The sequence below is a fragment of the Apis laboriosa genome, unplaced genomic scaffold, assembly GCF_014066325.1.
Source record: "Apis laboriosa isolate Shangri-la unplaced genomic scaffold, ASM1406632v1 scaffold47_cov149, whole genome shotgun sequence".
Lineage (NCBI taxonomy): Eukaryota > Metazoa > Arthropoda > Insecta > Hymenoptera > Apidae > Apis > Apis laboriosa.
This window is the reverse complement of record NW_025223437.1, coordinates 779,469-792,286: the sequence shown is the minus strand read 5'-3', so window position 1 is coordinate 792,286 and position 12,818 is coordinate 779,469. Positions and strand designations below refer to the sequence as shown.

The window sequence follows — 12,818 nt, the reverse complement described above, 5'->3', positions numbered from 1 at the left end:
AAAATAATATTGCATCATAAATTTATAAAAATGTAACAAATAATATAGCTAATTTTTTTCATTTTTTATTATCATTTTCTTAAAAAATTGAAAATTTTTTTATAAATATATGAACATCGAAAATAATTATAAATATTATTCAATATGATTAAATATAAAAAATTCTATATATTACTGTACAACCTAATATCCAGTTCTATTTTCAAATTTAAAATTTTATTCAATCTTTTAGAAGAATTTATCTTCTCAAGAGACAAACACGTGACCTGTAAAATTATCCATATTACTGCAGATAATATGTCAGACATAGAAGATATGTGAAATTAATTAATTTTAAAATTGTAAGAAAAAAATTTTATAATGTAAACAAGCATAAATAAGAAAATATAAAAGAGATAATGAACTGAAATTGAATTATCATTAACATAATATCGTGCAATATCCGAATCAATATTATTTGTAATATTTTATGATACTTGTGAAAGGAAAAATTTTTCTAGTTATAAAACTAATGAAATTTTAATTATTTATATACGAAAACAATTTTTCTTTTTTAAGAATCTAAGAATTTTCTTTCTAAATTTCTGACTTTAAAAATGTGCTAAAACACGATAAAAAAAAAAAACAATTCAAATATCGATTAGAAATTAGAACCTTATTTATTTTGTACAATCTCGATACATTTTTAATATCCCGGTGAAGTGCTTGGATTAAGTGCTAGATTCTGAATTGGACTTCTGCTCGGAATTCTAGGAACACCAACTACATTAGCGAGATTCTCCACACTTTTTGGAAAAGTTCTTGTAATGATTGCATGCTCGGGACCAATTAACGCGTCAGCCATCACACCTAATCGTACACCACTTCCATATTTGTGTAGACTTATCGACATATCTAAAAAAAATAAGTTGCAGATTTTAATGAACATTGAAAATAAAAGAAGATACATATTGAGAATATTTATAAATCAAAAAAAAAAGAAATAAATTTTCCAACAACAATTAACATGTTCCATATCATGTGAGTTAATAATGATTTTTATCAAGAATGAAACATGTATTAAGTGATAAAAAATATTTAAGTAATTATTTAAACGATTTTTAACGATTAAAATTATTAAATATTTATGGTTTTGTCAAAAACATTTAAGATAGTATTTTAGAAATAAAGAATTTTTTAAATTTCTTATAATTATATATCCTTCATAATTTTTTTCTTCTTAAATCAATTCAAAATTTCTTGATTTTTTCTCACAACGTAATATATTAAAAAAACAAATATGAGAAAAACATCGTAGATTTTTTTTATCATTTTCATAGATGAAAAATTTTTAATAAAACATTTACTACAATTGCCTTGAGGTGGTCTCCAATACATCACCGCATCGACGCCTTCTATAACGAGATTTCCATCGATGTGTGTTAAAGAAAGGGAATATCTTCTCGTTAAATGATTTAGCATCACTTTAAGTAATAAGGAAGGTAAACAAGAAGAAATTAATCCGTAGGACTCTTCTGCCGCCGTAATTGCATATAACGCATTTTGCTTTGATCTTGCCTCACGCACATTTTTTTGAATAATCTGAAATAAGTACTTTTAAAATAAATATTTAATCTATTATGATATATATATATATATATATTATTACGAATAATACTATGAATTCATAATTTTTATTATTCGATAATTTTTTTTTCTATCGATGTTCCTTAAAGGAGAATAAAAATATTAAAATATAAAAATATAAAAATGAAATACAGAATGCGTCTTAAAGAGAATAATGTCGTTTTATTATTTAAGATATTTTACGTTAATTTTATTCTTCTTTGCTACTTAGAAATTAGACGAAGAAATTGATAAATAATTATAATTAATTCAAATATTTAAAATTATTGTAAAACTATTGTAAAATTATTGTATAGTACACAATCTTATCTAATTATGAAATTATTATTAAAGAATTATTATAAATCGATTTTTACTATAATATTATTAAATTAAATTCTCTAACACAAACCTGCAAAATTTCAACCAAATCATCCTCGAACAACGAAGTTTTCGTAGGAAGTGCAAGGCACAAAATACCTCTGGTTTCGTGATTTTGTACAAATATCGTTCTTTGTCTGACGAACTTTCCAGTAGCGAATACATCATCCGGTATTCTAACACCAGAATGACGGAAATATTTTTTGAGAGCATCTACAGTTGCGGCCAACAAAATTTCAGCTTCTGTCGCACCTGTCATAATGGAAATTTTTCGAAGAATATCGAGTTCGACCTCCTCCGACCATGCAACCACTTTTCGTCCACAAGAAGATATAGTTTGAAGTCGACTCACATGTACGTATTTCAAAAACAATTCCTCAAAGATAATTTTCGGTGCCTTTATCGCGATCCACATAATAGATAATACTTCCATAGTGGCACAATATATTAGAGGAACATAATACCATAACGTGGAAATTAAAGTATCCGGATAATAATGTTTGTAAGGCGATTTTAAGGCTTGTAACTCTCGAGCAAAGAGAATCGGTGTTTTTAATATGAATATGATTGTTAAGTACCAACACCACAGAACAAGATTAGACAAAAATTTAAAAGGATTCAAAGATTTTAATAAGGCATGTAAAAACACGATCTGCTCGATATTTCGTTTCTTAGCTTCTCGTTGAAATATGGAGAAAATATCGAGAAACTTGAAATCTTCTCCTTTTCCGTATTTCCTTCAGTGAAAAAAGAAAAATATTGATAAAGAATTCTAGAAATTTGATAATTTTTTAGGTTACGCGAAATTATGTGAAATTATCTTTTTATTATTTATTATTTAATTACCTTTTTATCTCTTTCATCGAAGAAAATAAAACTATCACACTGATTTTACAACATTGCAGAATATCAATTTGTTTCTTCAAAATTTCCGGTCTTTTGTTTGGGTCGTTATTATATAAAAATTCGTTCCAATAATTACTGAAACTTTCCGTGAGATTCTGATAAAGTTTCGGAAGTGCCGATGGCTCGGAATAAAGATTCGTGAAAGGAGAATTCACTTTTTCGCATTCCCAAATATCGGAACAATATCTTAATGGAAGAAAATCAGCTAAGACTAAGTGTTCTTGTCGTAGAAGTAAATGATGGACTCTCACTAAACAGATTTGATACTCTTCGCCACGAAAGAAACAGTTTATTACGTGCACTTGCCATGGTGGTTGTTCTGGTGGAAAAAATTTCGATGTGAGATCACTCACGTAATCCTAAAATGCATGAATCCAAATATTTAATATATTACTATTTAATTATTAACTATTAACTATTTGCTTAAAATGAACTTTAATCCATATAATTTTTAATATATAAATATGTATACATTATTTTTATATCCTTATATTTCTTTTTTTCTTCTAAAAAATTTCTTTTCTAATTATTTTCAACATTTTTGCAAATTTTTCACTTTAGAACAAATTCCTTTATAACACTTCTCTTAAACAAATATTTCTAAATATTATAAAACTTAGCCATACTTTTATTTCTTGATCTATTGACATTTTGACGATAAGTTAGAAAACGACCGAAAAGTTTCGGAATCAGCGCGATCTCGCGTTTGAACACTGAAAATTTCGATTTGCTATTAGCATAACAGGATGTTCAAGGTGTATTCAAAACAAAGAGAGTGATAGTGTGATAAGAATAGAAAAGATATTTTGGTAAAGTTACAAAGAAAATCAATTAATTATTAATTTTCTATCATAAAATTTATGCATTTTTAGGTTTATGTCTCTCTAAAGTTAGAATTTCGAACAAGTTTCTCATATCAATTTTAACATAATTATTTTTCATTAATTACTTATTAACGATTATTTTAATTATCTTAATTACAAACTTCTGTTTCATTTGAATAATAAATAATCAATTTATTCATATAAATAATAAAATTATGAATAAAAATTATATATAAATGTAGGGAAACAATCTTAAATATATACATTCATATTTAGAAATAAATTTCATAATAATATAAAATTAGTGAAAAACATGTTGCGTATCAAAAATATCAATCCAATTTGATAAATTAATCGATAATAAATAATTAATTAAAAAGAATTTTTTATTAAAATTTATATGAGAAATTTATTTTAAAGTTTTAGTTTTCAAGTTCAAAAGTTTAGTATTTTTCTTTCTGTCTCTGAAATATATAGCTCTTTGCATCCTATAATGCTAGTAGCAAAGTTTCTAATGTTCAATCACAAAATAGTATTACATATATCTAAATTTTTCGATTTGCTTTTTGTCTAATTTATAAAAGTACATTTTATATTTTTATATGTTGTATCAAATTCTATATATATTTTTGTATTTTTATGTGTTATATATATGTGTATTATATTTCTATTTTGTCGTTCTATTATATCTTATATATATTTTATATTTTTAAACTTTTATATTCAAATTTCGTAATTAAATTTAGAGAAGTGAATAAAGAAGTCTAATTTCTTTTAATAAATGTAGCATTAAAAAAGCAAATATAAAACAACTAAATACAAATTTTAAACAATTTTCATATATCATTTTCATATATCTTTTTAGATTCTATTTTAGATTCTCCTAATTGTAAAATTGTAAAAAAAATTCTTATCTATTTTATGATAGAGAATTAAAAATTTGAAAAAAATTATAATCCATTATAACCCATGTCCAAAGTCAAATTTGATAAAAAATCTAAAAAATAATTAAAAACTTTATTTTAAAGTATAGAAATAGAAGAAAATGTAATTCATAATAAAGCATAGAATATGCAGAAAAGCTTATAATAAAAATGAAAAATAAAAATTGTATAAAAAGAAATATCAAATGTAGTATAAAACAGAATACAAATTGATAGACTATGAAAAATTAGAATTTGAAAACCGACCTGAATGTTGGATTCTGTAATAGGTCGACCTCTGTATAAACACGGTGAATTTAACAAATGATTGTCCACGGAAAAATAATCAAGATCCTTCCATACATAAAGACCCCATCGCGTAGATAAGCCTGCACGAAGAAATCTTCTGGACGAAGTCAAATGTATTAAATGAGCACGAATGCTTTCCGCAATTGAACGGCCTTGAATCAATAAAGTATAAATTCCCTATATTTAAAGAAAAAGAATGTACATTTAAGACTAAACTGACAATATTGAAGTGTAATAAAAAGTAGAATTAAATTAATCTTATATTCGTATTGCACCTACATGATTCCGAAATTTATCTAGAATTGTACGAATATTGTTCTCTTCTACGACGATCACATTTGGATATTTCCATTTTACAAAACGTATCCAACTCTTTCTTGACCATGTTAATACTTGAAATGAAAATATATATATATATATATGGATTTCTTATAATAATAAAATTAAATTAGATGATGATACGAAATATTGAGAATCATTAATATTTTTATATGGTACTTGATATAATATTAAGCAAATTGTCTATCATAATTATTTTATAACTGAAATTTACAATTTTAAAATTATATTTTCAATTTTTCGTTAAACAGATACATGATGTCTGGCCAAAAAACGTATAAAAATCTTCTGATATTATACGAATTTTCTATCAATTATTATTTATTACGAATGTTTCGTGTATCTGCAATATATAATAATAATAATTAATCGAACATTTGTCGAAAAAAACATAATTGTATTATTGCATATTATAAATAATTTCAATAAAACATATAATTTCAAGGAAATACATATCAGCAACAAAATATGATTAAATTTATTAATAATATTAATAAACTATACAACATCGAGTTTTTTACTTGTTATGAATCACTTTCATAAATAAAACATCGTTAAGATTTATATTTATAACAAAATTGTAATTTCCTCGTTAATATTTTCTACGAAACATTTGTAATTTATTTATCTAAATGATATCTTTCAAAATACGATAATGAATGCAAAGAAATTTTTATGAGAAATGATATTTAACTTAATAAAAAAAAAATAAAAACTAATAAAATATAAATAAATAAATATAAATATTAAAAAATATTATTCATGATAATTATTATTAATATCTTATTATTAATGATATTTATATATAATGAGATGAAACAAGAGATTTATTTATAAATTTTTCAAAACAAATGATATTTGCGTTTCTATTCATTTCCAGATTATCGTACAAAAACAGCAAATAAATATTTTAAATATTTATTTAAAGATTGAATTTTTTTTAACTTTTTTTAAGATATCATTATTACTAATAATATTTCAATGTATACCAAATTATAAAAGTATTTAAGTTAAAAAAAATATCTATATAAATAGCTATATAAATTAATTATTAAATCACAAATCAATTCAATTATTAATTAAAAAATAAAAAAAACAATTAAACTAAAATATATACATTTTAGAACCAGAAATTATTAAGTTATTTTGAATTTTTTTTTTTTTAAATTGCACATCAAATCAAAATCTGGTCTCTGAAGTTAATTCAACTCGTGCCTCTAAAGTATAACTGTCAACAACACCGATGGAATGGTTATCATGGATAATTACCCGGATAAACGAGTAACAGAAGTGGGACCAAAACGATCAACAGTAGTAGGCTGAAACTAAAGTGCAACAGCAACGAGATACCGAGAATATCCACAAAGTTGATCGCGATCATGATATCTGTGATTAATATTTGCACCCTTTTTCTTTTTCAATGGTGAATCCAAAACCGGAAGTGGATCAACGGCTCAAAAATTGGCGAGTTTTACTAATCGTAATTGTACAAATAATGGTCGCATGTACGAGAATCGGCACAGTATTACTGACTATGCTGTCTATAGATAATTATGTTCCGAAGATGTGGCCTTTGACCTCGTTGCAAAAGGCCAACCAGACAGTAGTCCAATGATATTGCGAAGCTACTGTCCTTTAGTCTTATTATTTCCCCTCAATCTTCTAAGATTTGCAATACAATGATTCGAATAATTTATCGAAGTCTGTAAGATCGAATCCAATTATGGGTATGTTTATTATAGGCAATGATCCGAGATAATTGATGAATCTTTCGGTTTTTGATCCAGATTAGGAAATCATATAAAACCACGTTAAAGCAAGAATTCATCGTTCGTTAAGAAAATATACAAAAATAATAAATTTTTATATATAATATAAATTTTTATGAATAGGATGAATAGGCTTCTTGAGGAAAAAAGGAATTAAGAAATCATTTGTAATAAACTAATGATAATTTTATAATATTTTGAATATAAATTGATAGGACGGTTAATTATTCATTTGATGAGAGATGAATGATTAATGATTTTAACATTTGATTTTGGAATCAAATTGAAATTTTTTTTATATAATTCTTTTATCTTTTCTTGTAAAATAATTGTCTTGTTCAAAAGTGATTGATATATGATTGTAAGTTGATTAATGAATATTTGAAAAGAAATTTATATTTAAATCGAATACATTTTCCAGATAAATCTATACTGTTCTTTATATATATTTTAATATTCTTTTTTATATATATTTTAATATTTTGATATTCTATATGTATATTTTGATATTTTTTGATATATATACTTTAGGAAAAAAAACATACAAATATTAATTTTTATTTTATAAAAAATGTATTCACAAAATGATATATTAATATACATATATGTTTACAATCGATTTTTTTAAATTAAATTTTTTTAATATAATATTTTATATAAAATATGTAATTATTTCTACAATCTAAATCTCTTTAATTAATTTAGAGAATATTGTATTCCTCCAAATTTATGAAGTCTTTAAATAGTTTAACAATCATTAATAAAAACAAAATAAAAAATATTAAATAATTAGATTTTTATAAATTTTTTTGTTAATCAGCACATGCAGTCAATTTTCTTAAAAATGAAATTGTAACAATATTGCATATATTATGCAGTAATTTTGTGCAAATTTTAATATCAGTTCTTTTTTTCTTTTTAATTTCATTCTCCACCATCAAGTAATGGCTTATTAGGTTTGTCCCGTTTAGCATTATGATAAAGATATGAATGTACACGTAAACTGTTACTATTCTTATATTTATTACCACATAGTCTACATGTTAGACTTTCAAGTGGACCATGAATATATCGAACATGTAATTTTAAATTTTCTTTACGTGTAAAATGACGAAGACACCATGGACATGAATACATTCGAATAACTTTGCCTCTTTCCATACGTAAAGTTGGTCCCAATTCAGATACAACACGCAAAGTTGTTTCTAATGGTAAACTATTGTTGGAAATACCTTTAACAGTACGTCGACCTTTACTATGACAACCAGTTTCATATGTAAATTCATTTTCAAAACCACTTACGTTATTTAAACCTATTAAATAAATATAAATAAAATATATATTATTGATAATTATAATTTAATAATTTTTAATAAAGGTATTTTAAAAATATATAAAAATTATAAAATTAATATATTATTGAATTAATAAAATAGATGAAATATAAAGAGTTACTATATAAAGACTTACTAAATGGTTGAGTTTGGGCATTCTGATTATAGGGAACTAACTGCATATCTGGTACATAATCTACAAAATATAATATTTTTTATCAATATTTTCACATTATGAATAATTGAATTATAACAAATTTAGATTTGAAACATTCAGTAAATAAACATATAATTTATTTTACTATAAAATTAATTTATATGTATTTTATATGTATAATTATTCATTGAAAATAATTAAGTGTGTCAAATCTTTTGTTCTCAATAAAACAATAATTTTTTCATTAATTTTAATTATTTTATTTTGGAATATTTATTTATTTAACAAAATTAAATAATTTTTCTATTTCAAATAATTGTTTTTATTGTCATTAATCTATTAATTCATAATTTCTTGTTTTTTCTAAATGATTACACTAATAATATATTATATAAATAATTACCTTTTGTCTCAAAATTTTCATCAGATTTATAAAGTGATTCATTAGGCAAACATGTTTTATATCCTGTTTCTGTATCTATATCAAGTGTATAATCCAATGGTTCATGCTTTGTTGATTCCATATGAGTTACATCAGCTGTACAATCCAATGGTTCATCTTCTAAATTTGTTGAACTATTATTTTGTTCCATATGAGAATTTTGAACATTATAAGTTGAATTAGAAATAGAATATTGTTGGTAACATTTATCACTGACATTTTTATTCTCTAATGATAGTTCATCATTGTGTAATTCATCTTTTGATAGAACATGTTGTTTTTGGCATTGTTGATTTTTCTGCACAGATCTTTCTTCTTTTGAAATCAAAGCATTTGCATTTGAATTAACAAAATTAATACTGCTGTTTTCTATATTCAATATTTGATCTAAGTTTTCTGCATTCTTTGTCAAATTTTCTTCAAATTTCTACAACAATAAATTCTTAAAAATAAATTCTTTTATTGCACATTTAATTTATTATCTGTTTGAATATACCTCTTCTGTTCCTGTAGTTAATCCTTTTATTTGTAAACTTTCTGCTACTTTTAAGAAACTAGCAATATCTTCTTGTTTAATGTTAACTTCTCCTTGGTACATAAAGTGAAGCATTGCTGACAGATCACGATAATTGACATCTTTTAAAATCACAATTGGATGTTTACAAGAATTTCCCTATATTATTATAAATATCTTATTATCATAAAACAAATATAAATTACATTAAATAAATTAAAATACCTTGAACAATTCCCTAAAATATGGACTACAAACTGACAATATTAATTTATGTGCACGTAATATTTGACCTTCTGCAGCTAATGTTACATCAACTAATTGTTCATCAGTTAATAAAGTATATAATCCAGAGGATAAATTTCTAGGAAAACTATTCCAAACTAAAGAAAACTGTTCTCCAGACATTATTTCTTTAAAATTGTTTGTGTAACTGAAAAATAAATATTCACAACAAATTATTCATAAATAAATATGAATCATAAATATACTTTACTTTTTATTTATAATTCTTGCAAATTTTTTTTAATTTTGTTTTATAGTTACATTTTAAGTAATATTATTTGAATTAAGAAAATTTATTTATGTATATATTTCTGTCAAATTATTAATTAAAATTTTCAAATCATATAACTAAAATTATTCTTTTCAAAAACAAAAAAAATATTGTCATCATTAAAGAACACATTGATAATAAACAAAAAAATAAACATTTTAATTTGTTTAAAAAGTTAACCTTTATTGATACGCAATTTGATGATTTGACGAAAATAATCCACAACTAAAATTCGTTATGTAAACAATACGATATTAATAATTACAGTATAATTTGCGCTTAAAAATGTTTGTTTGATTTCATTGTCAATATTTTCTTAGAATTTCTTAGGAATTACAAAGAAACATTTCATCAATTTCCAAATAGTTCATGTTTAATTACAATTTATAATTTATAAAATAATTGTTTTATGATTCAAAAATATTTAAAGTGATGTGAAATGGATATACAAAAATTAACAATTTCGAATAAATTACCGCGCTTTTTAATTATAAATAAATTTTAATTATATACTAACATTGTTATACATTTGAAAAGTGCAAATTATGATAAATATTTAATAAAATACTATACACTATTAATTTTTCTTGCCTTTGTTTAATACGTAATACTATGAGTTATGCTATATATATATATATATATATATATATATATAGCATATATATATTTATATATATATGTATAATATCAAAACAGCCATTTTGATGTCAATTACTTGTATGTATAATTGTATGATATAGGTTTATTATAAAATATTTTCAAATTTACTTATAAATTATAAATTGAAAATAAAAAATATCAAGATAAATATTGTTATACTCGTAATTCAATCATTCAAATCATTTCTTAACGTTCATGATATCATGTAAAATTTTGACATTACAAGTTTAAAATTCTTTAAAATTAATTTGAATCATATAATTTTTGATAAAATTAAATTATTTTAATCTGCATCAATTTCTTGTTCATCAGTTTCACTTAAACGAAAACATTTCCACAAACCATAGCGAGCTTCCCAATCTACAAAAAATAAATCTGGTTTGTTCCAAAGAATATGATGTGCAGCAAAATTATATTGAGATTGAATAGGAGGATTTAAATGCGGAGCCCATTGTGCCCTTTCCAACATTATTTTATTCACATATTCGTAAAATACATCAGCTTTATGAATCCAACATAAAAGAGACATAATTGCTATCACTGTTGCATGTATATGATACGATATTTCAACATGACGTTTATTTTGTTCTTTTAAAGTTATATCTTGTAAATTCATTAAAAGACAAACTACAGCTGCTGCTGTAAATCCACATGGAACTTCTACAGCAATCAGACATATTGTACAATATATTGATTCTAAATTCATACGTGATGAACAATGATTTAAAATACCTTTTAGAAAACTGTCATGTAAAATTTCTCTATGATATTTACAGAATATTTTATCTTCTTTATAATATCGCTCCATTTTTATGTCAAAGTTAGCATCTTCAAAAAATATCTTAGGTGTATCAAAATTTGCTTTATTTTCTTTTCTATCAAGCAAATGTTGAATAACTCGATTACCTAATAAGCTGCTTATCTTACTTGTGGATGCTATCATTTCCATTAATAATGGAAATATCTTTGGAGTTAAAGTTTTCTCATATAATGTTACATTATGTATGAAGGCTATATATTCAAGTGTACTACCAAATTGTAATATAAATTCATCAGTCATTTCTGTTTCAACAACCCATGAACACATGTGATGAATTATGATGAGAAGATGATAATTATATATATGTTTTACCATATTAATAATACAAACTTCCAAACTTTTCTTAAGTGTTGCATATGGTATAAAATTAATTGTTGATTCTGTAGTAGTTATAGAAATATAAAACAGATTTAAAATTCTTTCAATAACTATTATTGTATCATGAGTATTTGGCCATTCATATACATTTAATAATTCATATAATATTCTCATGATTCTTTTTGAATCTTCTATATTCATATTTGGACCTTCAATTTTATCCCATATAGCATGAAACATTAATGATCCACTAAGACCATATTTCAATAAATCACATATAAGTTCAAAACAAAAGGTTTCAAACTCCCAAAGTTTATTTTCACAAATTGTATTAAGTATAATTTCAAGAGTTTCTTTAGACTTTTTAGGAATATATATTTTCAATAAATTATTGTAACATTCTCTGGCATGTCGATATTTTTTTCTTCGTTTATATATGCATATGTTATCAGTTCGAAGCAATATATCATAATAATAAAAATAAAGTTGAATAATACATACAATAATATTATTTGGATCATAAATTATCAATTGATGTGGTAATGCATTTTTTGTTATATGAATTATATTATTAAGTAGTTTATTTTGATCGCGTGACAAATCTTTACACATTCGTTGTATATAATCCATTTTATTTTTTAATTTCGTATCAGTAATCATTGTTAAGTAATGTTATATTAATACTGTAAAAAATTTATTTTACTATATAAACAAAAATTTGGTTAGAAATAGTTTTAAGCAAACTGAATTTGCAAACTTTTACATTCGACTATTTTATTTTGACTATTTTTCTTTATAAATTTATACAGTTTATTCTGCATAAAAAATAAGATCCGCGTGATACTTATAAAACAATTTTCTAATATATATTTACATATATGTATATATAATATTCATAGATATGTTATAGGAATTCAGACGTTCATTTTCCTTTTTATAAAATCATTCATTTTAAACAACA

General features: G+C 23.2%; 3 protein-coding genes across 5 annotated transcripts; all 3 read right to left on the bottom strand.

Moving 5' to 3' along the window:
• Positions 1 to 636: 636 nt before the first annotated feature.
• LOC122716706 lies at positions 637 to 6,795 on the bottom strand. Of its 2 annotated transcripts, none has more exons than XM_043940043.1 (7): positions 6,557 to 6,795; positions 5,228 to 5,340; positions 4,907 to 5,125; positions 2,833 to 3,251; positions 2,018 to 2,723; positions 1,347 to 1,581; positions 637 to 894 (listed from the first exon to the last, which is right to left on the bottom strand). In XM_043940043.1, exons 1-7 carry the CDS (start codon positions 6,666 to 6,668, stop codon positions 686 to 688), a joined length of 2,013 nt encoding a protein of 670 aa, XP_043795978.1. In that variant the 5' UTR covers positions 6,669 to 6,795; the 3' UTR covers positions 637 to 685. The 2 variants fall into 2 exon arrangements, with proteins under 2 accessions (XP_043795978.1, XP_043795979.1); XM_043940044.1 differs by having other exon boundaries at positions 1,356 to 1,581.
• An 885-nt stretch (positions 6,796 to 7,680) lies between these two features.
• LOC122716708 (zinc finger and BTB domain-containing protein 44-like) lies at positions 7,681 to 10,645 on the bottom strand. Of its 2 annotated transcripts, none has more exons than XM_043940046.1 (6): positions 10,577 to 10,645; positions 9,729 to 9,936; positions 9,486 to 9,662; positions 8,951 to 9,416; positions 8,527 to 8,586; positions 7,681 to 8,369 (listed from the first exon to the last, which is right to left on the bottom strand). In XM_043940046.1, the coding sequence occupies exons 2-6, from the start codon at positions 9,909 to 9,911 to the stop codon at positions 7,981 to 7,983; spliced, it is 1,275 nt and encodes a 424-aa protein (XP_043795981.1). In that variant the 5' UTR covers positions 9,912 to 9,936; positions 10,577 to 10,645; the 3' UTR covers positions 7,681 to 7,980. The 2 variants fall into 2 exon arrangements, with proteins under 2 accessions (XP_043795981.1, XP_043795982.1); XM_043940047.1 differs by lacking the exon at positions 10,577 to 10,645 and adding an exon at positions 10,240 to 10,331.
• A 357-nt stretch (positions 10,646 to 11,002) lies between these two features.
• LOC122716707 lies at positions 11,003 to 12,641 on the bottom strand. The gene has a single exon (XM_043940045.1). It carries the CDS (start codon positions 12,515 to 12,517, stop codon positions 11,003 to 11,005), a length of 1,515 nt encoding a protein of 504 aa, XP_043795980.1. The 5' UTR covers positions 12,518 to 12,641.
• Between the last annotated feature and the right edge of the window lie 177 nt (positions 12,642 to 12,818).